The 19,264-nt window shown below is 42.9% G+C and overlaps 1 protein-coding gene across 1 annotated transcript; it reads right to left on the bottom strand.

Moving 5' to 3' along the window:
- Window positions 1–31: 31 nt before the first annotated feature.
- LOC146611712 (DIS3-like exonuclease 1) lies at window positions 32–17,753 on the bottom strand. The gene is made up of 11 exons (XM_085343361.1): window positions 17,680–17,753; window positions 16,985–17,146; window positions 10,739–10,986; window positions 8,627–8,719; window positions 8,256–8,544; window positions 5,588–5,823; window positions 4,247–4,401; window positions 3,893–4,071; window positions 3,657–3,802; window positions 2,817–2,993; window positions 32–1,272 (listed from the first exon to the last, which is right to left on the bottom strand). Exons 3-11 carry the CDS (start codon window positions 10,975–10,977, stop codon window positions 960–962), a joined length of 1,827 nt encoding a protein of 608 aa, XP_085199487.1. The 5' UTR covers window positions 10,978–10,986; window positions 16,985–17,146; window positions 17,680–17,753; the 3' UTR covers window positions 32–959.
- Between the last annotated feature and the right edge of the window lie 1,511 nt (window positions 17,754–19,264).

Genomic DNA, 19,264 nt, shown 5'->3' with positions numbered 1-19,264 from the left:
GTTATGTACAGTTCATATTTCTGTTGGTAGTTCTAGAAAACAATCTTAAAATCCACAAACCAAAAAACGGTTCTGATTATTTACCAGTTCAAACAATAAAAATGTCCTTGGTGTTGGTGTCTTCTATACAGGCTCTTGATATACAAACTATAAGATAAATACATCCTAGTTTTATACATCACTTCCAATACAACCAACCTCAGGTGTGTTCATTACTCTACGGGTTTATTTTAAAGTCTGCTAATGAGTGACATGAAGTTTTATCAGTCCGGTGACCTGTCCAGGGCGTATCCTGCCTCTCACCCTATGACAGCTGGGACAGATTCCAGGACGTGCAGAAGAAAATGGACGAGTGGACGTTTTATCATCTCCAGAACAATACTCGTGCTGGGTTTTGTATGAAGTGGTCACAGGTAGTACAATATGTGTGAACTCACCAAAAATGGTTCTATAACACAAGACATTTAATTTACACAAGACATTGATCCCACCAGTGAGATATTGAGATCACTGGTGCTGAGAGAAAAGCCTTTTGTTACCAGACTTCTTTAACCTGCTGCAGTTGACTAGTTTCCTGCAGGATTGAACCACATTTGCAGTGAGTACTAGGTCTTGTCAAAGTAACTGCTGACACTTCACTGGCATTAACACGTTCCCTATCCTCCTTACAACTAAGTTTAACTTGATGTGATTTTAAAAACTAACTTTTACAAAACGTATCCACTGATTCGGTTTGACTCTGGTTTCTAAAAAGATGGCGGGACATGTTTTTACTTAATATTGTGTTTGCTTTCCTGTGACTTCACACACTCGTGTGGTTTGTCCACACACAATCTGGAGCTACAAGAATGACCTGGATGACTCAGCACGAGTGATCTTCAATGATCACCGTTCTGTTAGCGCACAGCGTGCAGTTCTCACAAGTGTCTGCTTGGAGGTAAAGCTGGGCTACAGCGTTTCTATGCTGTTGTTGCCGGGAGGCGTGAAGCCCTTTCCAGATCCATCAGAGCCAACTCTCTGATTTCTTCCAGAATAGAGTACAGACTGGGAGTTTTGCTCTGACGAAACTCTCTTTCCTCTTTGGAGAGTTTGGGGCGCCGGGCTGTCTTCTCCTGAGCCAGCGCCTCTTCATTCTGACGCACCACCTCTTTGACCAGCTGACTGCGGCCCTGAGGGCTGGGCTGCTGGGACTTGGCACTGTGGTGAGGCTTGTTGCTGATGACCTCGAGGTTTAGACGGTCAGCGTGGCAAGTTGAAGAGAGCAGAGAACGTAAGTCACAGTATTCCTCAGTTCGATCACTACACAGTAATGGCACCTACTGAAAATAGTCTAATGGAATGCTATGCAAAGACAGGCCCACTTAAGGTTTGTGACGTAATATATAACAGCAGTCCTCTCAGCACTGTGCGCAGCGTCACAGCTAAGTAGACAGTGGTGTAGAGTGGAGAAGTTTCCGACTGTGCCACAATTTTGTTCATAAATAGGATAAATTGGATACGTATGTTACACACACGTATCCAATGTAACAAACGTTCATCCATCCGTACACGAACTTTCTTTACTGTGCTTTCTAACATTCACACGACGTGGAGACTGGAGCAGAGGGGGAGAAAAACATTCATTAACACTGTGACCTCGGTCAAGTGTCACAGTGAGGTTGTTGTTTTGTTGATTTGTTTGTTGAATATCATCATCATCTCTTTGTTTGATATGATCATAGCTTGACAGCAGTCAATGCTGTGGTGGACAACTTGTGTTTGGGCTAATGTTTCTTTCTATCTTGTTTTGGCCACATGTGTCATCCATCATCATCCATCAGTAAGCTATGTTGTTAGCATTGCCTTTGCCCTTTGACATTTATGACCCCAGGATAAATTCATGAAAGAAAGAAAAGATGTTGATAACAGTGGAAGCAGCAGTACTCTGTCACTTTTTCATGTCTTAAAGCCAAAGATGTGAGAATAACACACCGTTACTTCAGTTTCTTTTTGTTAGCTAACCTTAGGGTAATGTTTCCTGCTCTTTTTGCTTAAATCACATGCACTTATTCCTCACAATCATCGTGTGTAACATGCCTGAACTTAATATAACTTGACGCCAGTGATGGGCAGCAACGCATAATTAGATTACTTTTTTCAAGTAACGAGTAAAGTAAGGGATTACTGTTGCAAAAAAGGTAATTAGATTACTGTTACTGTCCCGTAAACACGCTGCTCTACTGTGTTACTAAACCGTGAGTTTGTTTGCAAGAGTGTCTCATGACAATGACATAAGTGCATGCGACGTTTGTGGTAACAAACGTGTGCAGAGCAACAATGGATCATTTATCGAGTGCGAGAGAGAGAGTGCGACCGTGCAGCGTTTAAAGGCGTTTATGTGAAAACAATTACCGCCCACTGTCATTTTTTATCTCCCTTTACAAAAAGGTTTGTGTAGAAACGCCACAAACTGGAAGCATTACATTTCTTGTCTTGGAGGAGAGCCTCCCCCCCCCCCACACTTATGTTTTTGTTTTCATATAATATTTAAAAACAATAAACTGAATAACTTTAAATGATTTATTTTCAGGAATCATTTTCGTCTCATTCATCTTACTGACGTTTTGTTACCTTGAGATTAGCTAACAAAGCAGCAACCACACAACACTTTATCACAACAAGATCATAAAACGTCTCTTAATGTTGGACCACAAAAGATCCAGTAGTCGTATGAACCTGTGATTCATATACACTCATGCATATATATTTGGAATCGTCGCCTTTAGGCGCTGCATTGCTGGAAACCTTCTAAAATGATTGATTAGCGTTTTCTGTGACTTACGGTGATGTGGTCAAACAGTTTGAAGGTGGAGGTGCCACAGCTGGAGGTGGTGGTAATGCGGTCCGGGTATTTTCGCACAGTGCCACCCTGCCAATCACAGCTGCCGTCCTGTCCCGCTACCACCACCAGGCCCTCTTTGTTCTTCAGATACACAGGCCCCCTCACACCATACCTGTGAACAACATGGCTGTGGTCAGAGGCAGCCTTACTTACTCAGTGATATTACTCAACCTGCTTTGCGCCCTGTGATTTTAATCATTACATGGATTCTACAGCCTTCTCAAAATGACCACAGGTTACATTTTAATAAACTGTTAATATTGCATATCCCTGTAACACCACAAGCATGGAGAACACTGATGTTATTAAATTACACTTTCCTTGCAATAAACAAGCAGCAACCTCCAGAGGTTAGCTAAGCTAACGTAGAAGTGCCACAAACACAAGGCTGGCTCCAAAGCACCGTCCCTCCCCACAGACTCAACTTCAGCAATGCAATTAACTTATTTAAAGCCTGGTAGAGAAAAGATTCGGGGTTTTAGCCGATTTTCCCTGCTCACAATAAATGTTTAAGGAATTAGTTTAGTAAATTTATACAATTTAAAACTCATTTTGAGGTTTTTTAAGAGAAAATAAAACTAGCGTGTATACTGTTAAATATACATTGATTAGCGTGCAATTACATCTTCCAACAAATTCATTCATTGTCATAAACTTTGAATTCGTCTATTAAAAATACACGAGTGGTTGGCCGTCTGTGAGCTGCTGTACAGCTCCATTAAACAAAGGAAAAGAAGAAGACTGCAGAACAAAACACAGGACTGAAGGTTCTTACTCTGGGATAAACACCAAGACACCGTTGTCTCGAATGGAGTAGACAACAGCGTCAGCCACACAGCACGGGTCTGTCTGAGGGTCTCGTTCTCTGAAAAACAGACACTGAAACAGTGCTGTGGATCGCATTTGGGCTGCCTGTGCTGCCTGCAAATGAAACACAGACGTCAGCACAGCTTCTGTTAATAGAGTAAGAGGTGAATCATTGAAAAACACAAACAATAAAACACCCCTGACCCTGTTCTTGCTGTTGACATGGTGAGCCATTTCCTCCACTTCTTTGTTACTGGCTGGTGCTTTACCAGATACAACGCCCCTCTGCATGTGCAGGGCTGCGGTAAGAAGGCGGTGCACGACAATGTCTGCGTACCGACGGATGGGTGAGGTAAAGTGTGTGTAGCGATCCAGAGCCAGACCTACGACAACGAAGCAAATATCAGCACGTTAGCCTTCTTTCTAGTTCTCAGTCGAATAATTCTTCACAAACAACAGACGTTGGACAAGTGTGTGCAGACGTGTGATGGATGGACTGACCCACAGTCACACTGAAACTCTAGTGCAGCCAATAAAAGCTGTGCAGCGGTATCGTACCATAATGGTAGTATTGGTCTTGAGGATGAGCACCAGTGGAGAAGTACAGAGCCTGTGACATAGCAGTGGTGGCCATCATTCTGAACAACCTGTTCACCAAGGGGTCCTGTGGGTCCACAGCTCGGTCCAGTGAGGCAGCTAAAGCCTTGTTGGACCTGAAGGAACAGAGCCAGAAACCAGGGATGAGTGAGGCCTCTCATCTCAGCAGTCAGTGACACAAAGCTACTTGCATCACCATGTCTCTTGTCCTGGGACCGGTTCTGCTGTTGGTTTAACCCCCCCCCCCCCCCACAATCCTCCAACCGCACATTCATATTTTGTTTTCAAACTCCATTGCAGTTCATTCCACGCCTCAGATCCTCAGACCTTTTGTAAACAGTTAAACAAATAAAAGTTAACTGTAATAGATTACAGGTTGTAATTAAATAAATCACTGCCTCTTTTAAAAAACAGAAAAACAAACCATCTTTAATTATTTGAGTTGTTTGTTTTGTTCCCGTGTGAGAATATTCAACACTGCTCTCTGTGCAAAACGGGTTTAAAAGCATAAACAGCTGTGGGATCCTGTTTGTCCGGGATTTGAACCGGGGAACAAACTGCGGCAGGATCAGCGTTGTGCCGAGGTCGGCATCGCCGACAGCATGTGTTCCCCCTGCGTGGCGAGCGTTCGCTGGGCACGGAGTGTGGATCCAGGTTACGCCGCCTCCATTACAAACAGTCAGACGTGGAAGTAGTGATGTTTTAGTTTTGTAAAAAAGTGAAACCTGAGTGTCGTTACATTACCATTCAGTTTAAGGGTTACAACAGAAAATGAAATATTTATTGTCCTCTCGTGGTATCAGACGGGATTATTTTAACAAACGAAGGACATTTTGCCTGATAATTATATTTATCCCGTAACTTTACTGTGTAAAGAGCTAAAACCTCCAAAGTTTCAGGAGTAGTTAGTCGTTATAAGAAGTGTTTGTGAACTGAAAATCAAGAATGTGGGATCCTGTTTGTCCGTGATTTGGACAGCCCAGCGTGTGCTCCCGACGCAGGGGAAACTAATTCTGTCGGGGAGACCGACCTTGCCACGACAGCTGTTGTGAAGCTGAAGCCAAAGGCAAGATATGCTTCATCATATGTTCTAGTCTTTGGTTTGGAAGCATATTTGGCTTCAACCTCAACCTGAGCTGAAGGAACATGTCTTCTTCTTGTCTGACTGCTCATGTGACACCTGAGTGTGTCCCCGTGTTATCAAACATTTCAGGTTCACACACTTGTGTGTCTGAACATGATGTGCGTTGGACTACAATATGCATTTCCTCAGTTTCTATACTGAACAGTCAAAAACATTACCTGGTGTCAATGGTGAAACCTTTGGCCTTTGCAGTGTCCACCAGCTGGTTGAATAGCTCCTGTTGTGGTGGTGGGTGACACCTTAGAAGGGCCTGGTTGGGGAAAGCTTCCTGGATCTTGCGGGCCACCCAGTGGTTGGCGTAAATCATGCACTCTGCCACGGTCTCATGGACCTCCAGGGGCTGACGAGGGACCAGGGCCGTAATGTTCCTCTCCTCATCCAGCTGGGCACCCACCTGAAAAGGGAAAATGCTTCTAACGTGACTTCAATGAAAAAGAATATGAAAATGCATCAGTGGGCCACATTTTACTACAGTTTACTTTAACTCAGTTGAACATGCACCATTCCACCGGAACAAATGCTGCACGGAGAACCAAATGTGAATGAATCTCAACCTGAAAACAGTCTACTGTCTTTCCTACGTTCAGCTCTCTATCATACCAGTAAGAACACATATCCCTAACAGGCACACAGCTCTGCTCATGGGCACAGAAACTCCACCGATCTGCTGTTCATGCTTTTTGTTTATAGTGGACAGCCAATCAGAGTTTAAGTTAGCTCAAAGGAAATGTGCCTTAAAGAGAGAACAAAACTTTTCTCAGACTAAGGATGAACTGAGGGGACCCAAAGCACTTCAGCAGGAACCAAAAGAAGCCAGAAAGTTTGGATTTGAACACAGTTTTGGCCGTTTTATATAATAGATCAAGATGAAACATCTGTTGTCCTTATCCTTCAGGACAACAGATGTTTCACCAGCGGTCAATAATCCAGCTTTGTCAAGATAAGAACTTGATTTTTGGGTGGCAGCTCAATCATTAAACACACTTTTAGAAATATATTGGTTTTTCCACTATCCCAGAAGCAACCCGAGAGAATCATTTTTACTTCATATCAATATTCTGTGTGCGTACAGCCATAACAGGAATGCAATAACTGAATAATAAATAAATCCAAGACATCCTATTAGAGAGCATCTTATAGAACAACAGGAATTGTCCATATGAGGTTTTAACAGATGGCCGACCAGCCGCTGTAGATAAATGGCTGTGATCTAATGTGAAAACTGTCAGTGGTTTCACAGTGGAGTGCTTGGTTTCTTTATTCCAATATTCTCACTGAAATGACTTTCTGATAAAATGTTTTCTGCTGAGGAACGTGTTCTGCTTAGACGCCTGATTTTAAAAATAACGTCTCTATTAGACCGTACTATAATTTATTATCGATGAAAAGAAATATATGGTATCCATCTGTAATTCTGTAAATAACACAGCAAAAAACCAAACTAAACATAAAGACCTGGAAGACTCCTGCGTCTAAATTCATTCAGTTATTGTACTGAGTCCTGAACATGTTAGAAATATGGTATCTAAGCAGATTCTTACTCTGGGTGGCATTACCTTGGCCTCCAGTAACGCTGTGAGGAACCTTGGAGTCATGTTTGACCAGGACATGTCCTTCAATGCACATATTAAACAAATATGTAAGACTGCGTTCTTCCATTTGCGCAACATCTCTAAAGTTAGAAATATCCTGTCTCAGAGTGACGCTGAAAAACTAGTTCATGCATTTATTACTTCCAGGCTGGACGACTGTAATTCATTATTATCAGGATGTCCAAAAAACTCGCTGAAAAGCCTTCAGCTGATCCAAAATGCTGCAGCAAGAGTCCTGACAGGGACTAGAAAGAGAGAGCAGATTCCCTTCATTGGCTTCCTGTTAAATCCAGAATTCAAAATCCTGCTCCTCACATACAAGGTCTTAAATAATCAGGCCCCATCTTATCTTAATGACCTTGTAGTACCATATCACCCTATTAGAGCACTTCGCTCTCGCTCTGCAGGCCTACTTGTTGTTCCTAGAGTATTTAAAAGTAGAATGGGAGGCAGAGCCTTCAGTTTTCAGGCCCCTCTTCTGTGGAACCAGCTTCCAGTTTGGATTCAGGAGACAGACACTATCTCTACTTTTAAGATTAGGCTTCAAACTTTCCTTTTTGCTAAAGCATATAGTTAGGGCTGGACCAGGTGACCCTGAATCCTCCCTTAGTTATGCTGCAATAGACCGTGGCAGCTGGGGGATTCTCATGATGACGCCGAACATCATCATCACCTCTTTGTCATCATTATCACTGACTACATGTTTATAGACCAATCTCCATTTAATCATTAGTTATCATTAATCCCTGGCCCTTTTCCACAGGTGTCTTTTGACCTGATTTCCTCCCCTCGGCTGTATGAAGTGTTTCGGGGTGACTGATACTGAATTTTCTAACCATGATGTCATCTGACAAAATGACCAAACACAGAGGTTAAGTCAAACTTTCACTTAGACAGAAGCTTAGAAGGGAGAATCTTCTGCAGCTGAAATGTGCGAGAAAGATAGTGGTTCCAGTTTTTAATGTGCAGAATGGATTTCTCTCCACTGAAGCTATGTGCACGGTTTACTTTGTTTGATTCACTTCAGATTCATTGAATCATTTTGTGTCGTATGTTAGACGTCAGTAGTGACGATGTGTTAGGGTTAGACACTCAGCTATAACATGCTTACGCTTTCAATTAAGAACATGAACCTTAAATGTTTGCAGTCTTTATTTATATAGTCTTACTGTTAAGTACACACATTACCAAAACACACAAAATACTCTATGAAGATACAAGAAACCAATCATACCTCCACTCCTTCCAGCTCCAGCGCTCCTCCTCTGTCCCTCTTTGCCCGAAGATGTCTGGCTACATGTGTGAGCATCTCAAGTGCCTCAGTGAGTTGAGCTAGCTTAGAACCCTTTTCCTGAGGACCCAGGTTGGCCAGTTCCGCTACCTCAACCTGTTCTCCGTTGAGGAGCGCCTGAGCCAGCTCGTAGTGGAGCTGATAGGAGGAGCGGATGAGTGTACGACCATACCAGACCTCTTGGACTTCAAGGGATTCTGCGTCAAGCTCCCAAAGCACGCTCATTGCATACCTGAATTTGAAAGTGTCAGTTACACAACTAGCATGCATTTTAAGCATATGAAAATGAAACGTGTGATGGGAAGTCTACTAACCTGTCAGCACCTCCCAGCAGTGAGCAAAGGTCTGCGCTGAGAATAGCAGGCAGCATGTCGTACCTGCGGTCTGCCAGGTAGTAGGTTGTAGCCCTTAAGAAGTGACATAATAAATATAAAAAGGCAATGAGATCAAAGCAGCAGCTTTATCATCTTCTTTCTAATCAAAAGTGAGACATAATTTGAAAATAAGTACTAAATATTCAGAGTTTGTTCCACCTTTGTCATTTTCATCCTTCTGTTTATTAATAAGTCAGGAAGGATGAAATAAATAAGCAAAATGTTTTTCTTATGATTTAATAAATATTCCCCATTTTCTGAAATAGAATTTAAGGCTTCAAACCACAATCATGAGATTTTAATTTACTTCTTTAAAGTGTGGAGGCGAGCTGGACAGGTGGGTGATCTGCACGCTGCTTTGTGGACAGCTATGAAATGTAAAATGGAATTTTAGAGTAAGTCAGAGAGAAAGCAGAGGACCAAAACTACATTAAAAATCACAACATAAAAAATATATAGTAAGATTTCAGTATTATTTTATAAGTGCACGTTGTTAACAGTCTACACAGAGTTTCTCTCCTCACTCGGCTCTCAATCATCTTCTGTACATGCTGCTGCTGCTGCTGCTGCTGCCTTTAAAAAACGACATGCACTTCATGGACCTTCTTACTAATTTATCTGCAGACTACACTTTATCAGATACATTTTATTAGCACTGGGTTAGACACTTCTGCCTTCTGAACACTCCTTTCTTCACTTCCAAGACTCAACAAGGTGCTGAAAGAATTCCGTAGAGATTTTGGATTATAGCGAGATTACACCGAGATGACAGCAGAATGCATTTGCTGCAGATTTGTCGGCCGTTCAGCTGTGACACAAATTTTTTTGGGCTGCTTCCCTGTCACATGGTGTCATCGCTGCATGTTCCCAGGAAGGAAAATTTGTGGAGATCAAGTGCAAGCATTACTTTTGCAGCCCCGACCTTCACTTCATTTACTGCAGATATTTTAAACTCAGTTTTATTCATTTGTACAATACAGCACAAAATAAATAAATAAATCAGAACATGTGCATATATCTGGACATAAACACAGATGAATATCTTCTTGTTCTATTACTGTGGTTCAACTGTCTTGTATCATCATCCTCTTTATTAATAAGATGCACTGAAAGCCAATTATAGACAAACCATTAACATCAGGTACTCAAGGTCACATGCCATCATGTGACCTCCGGTGTTTTCCTGACACCCGTAACTGTACAAAGGGGATCTGAAAACAAATGATGTGTGACACACTGTTCTTTACTTCTACCACTCAGTAGAATAAAACTAATTTAGTTGGAAGCGGACTCATTTTTCCTTTTTTTGCTGCATGACCTTCTGGTTGAATGTTGTGTACAAGTATGGCTGCCATGTCCCGTAGTAATATATGTTTATGAAGGCCACAGTGAAAATCACTCAGGCTTTCCCACAGCGGAAACATTCCCCTGTCCTGTTAATGGCATCGTACTCAAAATGAGCACAAGTTCTTCGTAACAACATGGACCACTGTGTTCTGTGTGTAGCAGTTCTCTACTGTGAGAACCCCAACCACCTTTTAGCACGACCAGCATTCGTCCATTCGCACACATATTCATACAGCGCGTTAGTCTATACCTTTAAGCATTTTCTCTCACATGCACACTCACACTAACGGATGCATCCAGGGAAATTTGGGGGTTAAGTATTTTGTGCAAGGTGACTTTAACATGAAGCCCGAAGGCACCAGGGATTGAACCAACAACGTGCTGACCATTGGTTCAATTCCTGGTGCCAGTGATACTTTCAAAGCCATCATGGACCCTGTGAAGTCCTTCTACATGTGATTAAATGATAGACATTTAAGGCTTAATGCTTCACATCAGACACGAGCCTTATTTAAGGTGGCCCTCTGTGTTATTTATAATTGCGCTACAAGGCATGCTGCTGATGCAACATTAATTCAGGCAACAACTTTCTTGCCTCTTTGTACTTCTGAAAGTTCCTCTGAACACTTATGCAAGATGCTGTAATTTTCTTTTATCCTTTTATATCCCACCTACTCTACCCAACCACTCCAACCAGTTCCTCACCTTGAACGTGCCTCCAAGTCTGTGAGCGAACCCTCTTTGACAAAGTGAGTGACATCAGCAATGTGAACTCCCAGCTCCAGCCTTCTGTTGGGGAGCTTGTGTACAGACAGCGTGTCGTCTACATCTTCACAGCCGCGTGGATCGATGCTGAACACCAGGCGACTGTCCCTAAGATCCTGCCGCTCTGCCACCTCAGAGGGGTCTACCGTCCACGGCTTCTCCAGAGAGTTGACCGGCATCTCTCTCAGCTGATGGCAGACGGACAGGCACAGCTAAACAGCCGCATAGTCTTTTGAACTTTTCACATTTTGTTATGATTCTATACAAAACATTAATAATAATAATAATAATAATACATTTTATTAAGCGCCTTTCAAAACACTCAAGGACACTTTACACAAAGACAAAGCAAAACAGTGTTTCACTTTCAGTTGCTCCCTTGTCACAAGGGGTCACCACACCTGATAGCTCAGCATCTTTTGATACGGCAGAGTTTTATACCAGATGCCCTTCCAGGCACAACCCTGATTTGTATCTCCGGTTGCAATCGAACCAGTGACATTTTGCCTGCAAGCCAGTGTGTAAACCACTGATGAAAAAAGGAAAGAATGAACTATTCCACATATTTAATGATTCTTTAATATTTTGTTGATTTGATAATAATAATAATAATAATAATGGATTGGATTTATATAGCGCTTTCCAAGGCACCCAAAGCGCTTTACAATGCCACTATTCATTCACTCTCACATTCACACACTGGTGGAGGCAGCTACAGTTGTAGCCACAGCTGCCCTGGGGCAGACTGACAGAAGCGAGGCTGCCATATCGCACCATCGGCCCCTCTGGACAACAATAGCTATATTGCAATCTTTAAAACCTTTGGTTACTATGGTAACTCTCTGATAACCAAGCACTCTCTGATGTGACCAATCACAGAAGCTCTACTGCCACCCCCTTTATAACATAAAAAGTTATGAATGATGTTCCAGTCTATGATAGTGGACTCATCTGTGCTTGTCCTTTGTTACAGCCCATTGCAACCCTTACACTCCTTACAGTGGAAATGCAGTTGTCTTCAGGTGTTGCCTAGGTTTAACTGCCGATTGTCTACACCTGGTGAGGTGTGGCTAAAGGCGTTCCTGAAGTGGTCTAGTCCAATCACCTTCTCCAGGCCAATCAGCATTCATGCTGTGTCCTCGGTTATTCTTCCTTGTACACGCCTCATCTCATCACTCATGCTCCATTCAACCATTCCACCACCAGCTTCCAGGCTCTCGGGGCTCCTGCTCTAATCCTTTTCACAGACGGGGTTCTGTTCCGCTGAGATAGGCCATCTGAGTCTAACGGCAAATCACCTGTTTAAATTCTGTTCATCAGTAAATCAATTTCATTCTTTCAAATAACCTCTCCTTATTAAAATATCTGTACTGTATTTAGTGATGAACAATTGTTAAACTCTGGTGTTTGCTCCCATAATTTCCCTTTTATTTTGACGCTCTCTGCTCTTTCCTCTTTCACCTGATCTCTGACTGCGATTGTTTGGAGGTGAAAACCAAACATCACCTGGGTTTCAGAAAACCAGAGTTACCCTGGTAAGCAACCATTCTCTGTATCTCACTATGGGAGATATAATCTACTTCCAGGTTGTAAGTTCTTTATCCTTAACAAGGTATGGAGCAGGGTAAGCCCACACTAAGGACTGAGTGTGCCAGTGAGGATGCAATAATATCAAAAACGCATAACCTAACAAATGTAATAGATGGTCCTCTGGTGAACTGTGAAGGTCACACTCTCAGTAGCCTTCAACAGCCACACAGACAGATACACTCAACAAAACAGGAACACACAGATGCTTCAATCTATGCAAAGGAGTGCAAGACACAGAAAAGCGCTATATATGGCTACATTTTCAGCAATTTACCGTTTAAAAGTGGGCCCTGCATAAACAGGATGTGGACCAATTGGTGCATTCCCAAAGTAAATGTGATACGAAAGAGTAGCTAAATGCAGTTTAATAAATGGAAAATAATCCTCTCTTATTTAGCTAATCCTGAAGGAAACATAACATGTGGAACAGAGTTAGGAATGGGTACCGGCAATGTTCCCTCGAAGCTGTGTGTGTGCACAATTGCGCACTGCTGGCACGGTCTCTGCGCACAAAAAATCTGCGTTGCGCACAAAAAAAAAAATCTAACCTGAATTGAAATTAAAATCAATACTTTAACAAGTCTGTTTTGCAGTGTTAGTCAGTGACTGGCTGCTCCCGTATGGGATCCAGCCAGTAATGCGATTCACATTCGTATATACGCAGCTAATCAATGTCGTTGACAGGCTCTGACAGCGTCCTTATGTGCCGACACCGGTGTTTTAGCGAGCAAAGCGGCGTGGCGACGTTTAGTGTGTGTCAGAACAATGAGGCGACTGCTGAGTGTTACAGGTGTTACAGCAGTGACACATCTGCTGCTGTCAGGCCTGCAGGTATCAGGCTGTTGTTCTCCTTCATCTCATAGTTGACAGAAATTATTTTTGGAGTGGCACAAATAATTTGTGTGGCATCAGATTTGATGCAATTTGATGATTGTTCTCTAAATAATTTAAAATGTTTATTTAAAAAAACGCCTTGGCTGCATTTTTAGGTAAACAGCTGCAAAAAACTTTGTTGTTTGCATAACTCAGTTACTTTTTTGAAGAAGTAACTATATAATTAATTACCCAACATTGGTCATTATTTACTGTATTTTGCAGACAGAGTTACAGACTCTCTCCCAGACCACAGACTCATAATACAAGTCAGAGCTTTATGAAAAAAAAAACAAAAGAAACTTGTGTTTTCAAAATTGGAGTTCAAGTTATTTTTACTTCCAATAGTGTTAACATGCTACACAGGTCATGAACAAGATTTTTTTGTTTTGTTTTTTTAAATTTTCATTGTAAGTGGGCTAAAATAGTTAATTAAAAGTAGTCTAACATAAATGTAAATGCTGTAATTTTATTATTTTAATAAACCATGTAACTTGCATGGATTCAATGCTGGCGTCACCACAGTGCACACGTCTGCTGTTGCTCACAGTGGTCCAAGGGATCGCTCAGGGAGTTTCTGTGTTCGCTCAGACACATGAAAAATTAGAGGGAACATTGGGTGCGGGTATACCGGATACGGGTGGCTTTTTTTTTTCTTGAGATGTCATACACTTTGGATTCTAGCCAATCATTTTACGTTTCCGAGGATAGTAGGCGGGTCCAGGTACGTATGTTCTTTGAGAGCAGAGCTACAGATTAAATGTCCAAGGCAAAGCGGTCAAAAGTCTGGCTGTACTTCACAGCAAAATATGCAAACTCAGCAGCAACAAGTGCTTTAAGGTGATACTGTGATACTGTGCAAAGGAAGTAACACCTCGAATCCGATGAAACACCTGGCAACGCAATAGCGTTTTTTTAAAAGCAGAGAAATGCGCCGTATTTGATAGCTTGCTGCGAGACTTCACACCGAGCACATCTGCTGCGGGTGGGTTGCCTGTTATTGGACCTGGAGTTAGCAACATCCCCCAAAAACCCGAAGAGGAGAGTCCTGGCCCCTAGCCCTGCCAGTGTAGCAGACGGATGATGATGCAGCAGCAGCCGTTCTTCTCTGCGTGAGTAGCTTAATGTTGTTCGTGTGTAATTTACGTTGAGTAGGCTAACCACGTTATTACATTAATGCATGTAAGGTGAACTAGCAAACACCGTCGTAGTTACATGCGACTGTCTTCTTGTTTGATAGAGTGATACCATACATGCCCTGTAGCTGCAGAAAAAGCTAACACCGTTATCTTTTTACAAAAAAACAAACAGCTAAACATGTTTTCCATTATTCACCGGTTCCAAACAAAGTAGGTATGTTGTATCAAAAGAAAAGGCTAACTTGGTTATCATTTTGCAGAAAAAAGAGACTGCTAAAAATAAAAACATAAGAGGTTTTTGGACAAAGTTTGTGTTCTCCATTCTTTAAGCAATTCAATTCAATTCAATTTTATTTATATAGCACCAAATCACAACAAAAGTCGCCTCAAGGCGCTTCATAGATACAGAGAAAAACCCAACAATCATATGACCCCCTATGAGCAGCACTTTGGCAACAGTGGGAAGGAAAAACTCCTGTTTAACAGGAAGAAACCTCCAGCAGAACCAGGCTCAGGGAGGGGCGGGGCCATCTGCTGCGACCGGTTGGGGTGAGAGAAGGAAGCAACGGTTAGAGCACCATTTAAGCACCCGCACAGTTTCAAAAGTACCGGTATCGGATAAAACCTAAACGATACCCATCCCTAAACAGAGTATAGATAAGGAATCTCTCAAATACTTCATAAAATGAGCATGTAGAAAGTGATCTAGCATTCTGAATGTTCACAATGACTCTCAGAGAGAGACCTGCTTCATTTTAAATCAGCCACTCGTGTGCCACGCCCAGAGTGCTGACCATTTGGGATGTGGAAGAAAAAAATCACGCCAAGTCAATGTTCAAAGGCAATGGTCATGGCCAGTAGTGGAACAGAAAAGCTAGTTCTGCCATCAATGGCCTGATGGGCCAGTATGGGATCTATAAAAATGAGAGACAGCTACTCCTCCCTCACCCCACTCAGTATCACTGGTATGAGGTTGAGAAGGGGAAAATGCATACAGGTGCCCTTATCAAGCAGGTGGCCAATGTCCTGAAAGAGCTTAGCCAAGTAAGCTGACAGTAGGGTGACCACATTAAGGGTTATTATGGACCGAGCTGTCAACTTGCAAACCTTTTGGTCATATAAGTCTGTGAAGGTTCTCAGTCATCCAGGTCATCGTAGTCTAAGGAGCTTGGAAAGAAAAGCGTCCAAACTTCTATAAGTTCCTTGAAGACGTTTCACCTGTCAGAAGCTTCTTCAGGTCTAGGAGTAACTGGTGGAAAGAAAGGCTGTTGGCTCTTTTAAAGGGACAGTACCTAACCACTGGTACAGATATGTTGATGACACATGGGTCAAAATCAAAACCCAGGAAGTAGAATCCTTCACTGTTTACATCAACGCTGTGGATAAAAACAAAGTTCACCAGGGAAGACACAAAGGATAACAGTATGCCATTCCTGGACTTTGCCGTGCGCATTAAAGAGAACGGAAACCTCAACATGAAGTTTACTGGAAGCCCACACACACGGACCAGTACCTCCTGTTTGACTCCCATCACCCTCTGGAACACAAACTTTGAGTAATCAGGACCCTACACCACCGGGCAGAACATGTTCCCTCTAAGCCTGAAGGAAAAAAGAGGGAACACACACATGTAAAGGAAGCTCTTAAAATGAGACAAGACTCAGCTGTCAGAAGACATAGTTTGAAAGAGAAGTAAAAGAGGCATCTATGTCCACTGTGAGCGACCATCTTTGAACAGAGGCAGCGGCTTACGACACCAACTGTCTGCCATCTATAATCCAGTTTTGAGATCCCTTCCCAGACGCTTCCACTCACATCCTGGGCCATCTGACCTCAGGAAATCACATGATAGGGTGGGGCTAGGATTCACAGTGGGTTCACCCGAATACTTGGCTGATTGTGACCCACACCCATTTTCACACCTTGGCTCGTGTGATTAGGTAGAGGATCATTAGGGGGTCCATCTCTCCTGGGGGACACTCCCATAGGGCTTAAAATCTGGGACTCTGCACCAGTTTCTCCTAGAACTGAAGAAACCTCTCAGATGAGAGGTGAAACATCTTCAAGAAAAAGTCCAGACTCTTTTTTTCCCCAAGCTTTTGGTATATGGAGCTGCTAGGGTTCTTTCACTGCTTGGTGATTTGGTAATAATGTTTTAATAATGTCCAGCTGTTTTTGGACAATTCTGAAGCTTATTAATCCTTAACAATCAAAAACCTACATCCAAAGTACAACCAGAGCTGGGAATTAGTAACAAAAACATATTTTCTGAAATTACTTAACTTACTAGAATCCTGCAAGTTTTATCACACAGGATGAAGCAAATTACTCACCAAAGTATTTCCAAACTGTGTAGATGGGTATTTGCCACCATTTGCGTCAATTATGGTTGAATTTAACTGTTTAATTGCAATTTATAGACATAAAAAAAAATCACATTTTATCATAATATTTATATTCACAATAATTGCTGATGGGTTCACAACAGCTAAATACGAAAGGTGAAACATACTATATAGGCTTGTGGAATTTGCCTTTTAGAGATGTAAAAACTTGAATTTATCTCTAACGTAGGTGCTCTCACCTGTGCGTCTGAGAAAGGAAGAATATGGATGCAGTTCTCTAGGAGGATGGTCTGGACCTCAGTCTCAAGCTCTCCAGCTCGACCCAAAACCCGTACACTATGGCCGTTGGGATAGAATGACGTGCTTTCCCATGAATCAATGCGCACCACAACTCTGTGGTCCTAGGTGAGGATGAGAAGACAGGGATAGAAATGAGACAGCACTTAGTAAACACTGGTCACACTATGAGACAAAAGCATAATGCTATAGTAACACTAGAGACTGGAGCGCAAACAAGATCGGTGTTGCTATGTGCAATGAATTTGCAATATTGTTGGCTTTGAAATGCTTCTTTGAAAGACGGGGACTAATTCTGCAACTACTCTCAGTCAGTTACTTTTATTTAAAGGGTGCAAAACACCAATCAAATGGTGATAAGATGGTCTGGAGATAGAGTCCTGCTTTTCAAGGCAATCACCTTGAAAGCGTTCATCCAGAGGTTGACAGTGTTGTATTCTCAACCTTTGATCGACCAGTTGGTTGCCGTAACTACTTGTAATTGAACGCTGAATGCAAAATATTCACTGCAATCACTGGAAAAGCAGCGTTTTTTCTTTGTTACAAGGCAGGTGCCGTCCTATTTTTACTCATGTGACTAAGCCATAATGTACATCATGAAAATAAAATCAACCTATAGATGTAAGTCAAGTCAGACCTGCAGAGCTTCAGCCTGTTGAGTACTGATGCGTATTTTAGGAATACGCTGGTCCCAAGGTATGGTCAGTATCCGCTGGGAATTCCTGCTCTAGGACTGAATCCCATCCCTAGTGGGGAAAGTTACCACGTAGTCTCTCCAGTTCCTCTGCAGGATCCCTACAATACGACCTGTGGGGTTAAATGTCAGACATCAGTACAGAGAGACATTTATGGAGTAAGTGAGGATGGACTCGATGATTGCGGTGTAGAATTGCATCATCGTCCGTGTTGGCAGGTTGAATTTCTTCAGCTGCCTCAGGAAGCACATCCTCTGCTGAGCCTTCTTTATGACGGAGGTGACGGAGGCTCCCACTTCAGGTCCTGGGTGATGGTGGTACCCAGGAAGCGGAATGAGTCCACAGAGGTGATGGGGGTGTCAGTCAGGATGATGGGGGGGAGTGGGGCTGTGTGCTTCCTGAAGCCCACAATAATCTCCACTGTCTTCTGGGCATTCAGCACCAGGTTGTTGTGGCTGCACCAGGACACCAGACGTTCAACCTCCCTCCTGTAGGCAGACTCATCCCCGTCCGAGATGAGTCCAATAGCGGTGGTGTCATCTGCAAACTTGATTAGCTTGACAGACTGGTGGGTGGAGGTGCAGCAGTTGGTGTACAGGGAGAAGAGCAGAGGAGAAAGAACGCAGCACTGGGGGGGAGCCGGTATATACATATGTACTACATAATTACATATGTGTTCATTCGTAGTTTTGATGCCTTCAGTGAGAATCTACTATGTAGAAGTACCAGGCCATGACAGAAAAACCACTAAAAAAAAGGCGTGTCCACACTTTTGACTGGTAGGGGCTTCAGGTGTGCTTAGTGAATACCTCAGGCACCAGAAACCCAAGAAAGAGGAGCAAGAAGAGGAACCATCATGGAAGGACAGGATCCTGCACAGTACCACCAACAGATAAAAGAACTAGCTCACATCCAGAAATCCTACCAGTGGCTGGACTGGACTGAAATAGAGCACAGAGGCACTAATAATGGCAGCACATGAAGCCATAAGTACAAGATCCATAGAGGCTGGGGTCTACCAGACCAGTCAGTCAAGACCCCAGATACAAGCGTAAAGATGCCCCTGAGACAATCCAGCACATAACAACAGGGTGCAAGATGCTAGCAGACATACATGGAACGCCATAACCAAGTGGCCGGCATAGTATAAAGGGAATATCTGTGCCGAGTATGGCCTGGAAGTCCCGAGGTCAAAACGGGAGACGCCCCTTAGTGTGATGGAGAATGACCGAGCTAAGATGCTTCGGGGCTTCCAGATACAGACGGACAAAATGGTGATGGCTAATCGGACATAGTGGTGGTGAACAAGCAGAGGAAGACGGCTGTAGTGACAGATTTAGCAATCATCAGGAACATCAGGATGAAGGAACATGAGAAGCTAGAGTACCAAGGGCTCAGAGAAGAGCTTGAGAAGATGTGGAGGTGACGGTAACAGTGGTCCCCGTGGTAACCTGAGCACTCGGTGCGGTGACTCCCAAGCTAGGCGAGTGGTTCCAGCAGATCCCGGGAACAACATCTGAGATCTCT

Source organism: Diplotaxodon limnothrissa, linkage group LG19, assembly GCF_057381915.1.
Source record: "Diplotaxodon limnothrissa isolate DT_005_m linkage group LG19, D_limnothrissa_male_GT1.1, whole genome shotgun sequence".
Taxonomy (NCBI): domain Eukaryota; kingdom Metazoa; phylum Chordata; class Actinopteri; order Cichliformes; family Cichlidae; genus Diplotaxodon; species Diplotaxodon limnothrissa.
This window is presented reverse-complemented; position numbering and strand designations above follow the sequence as displayed.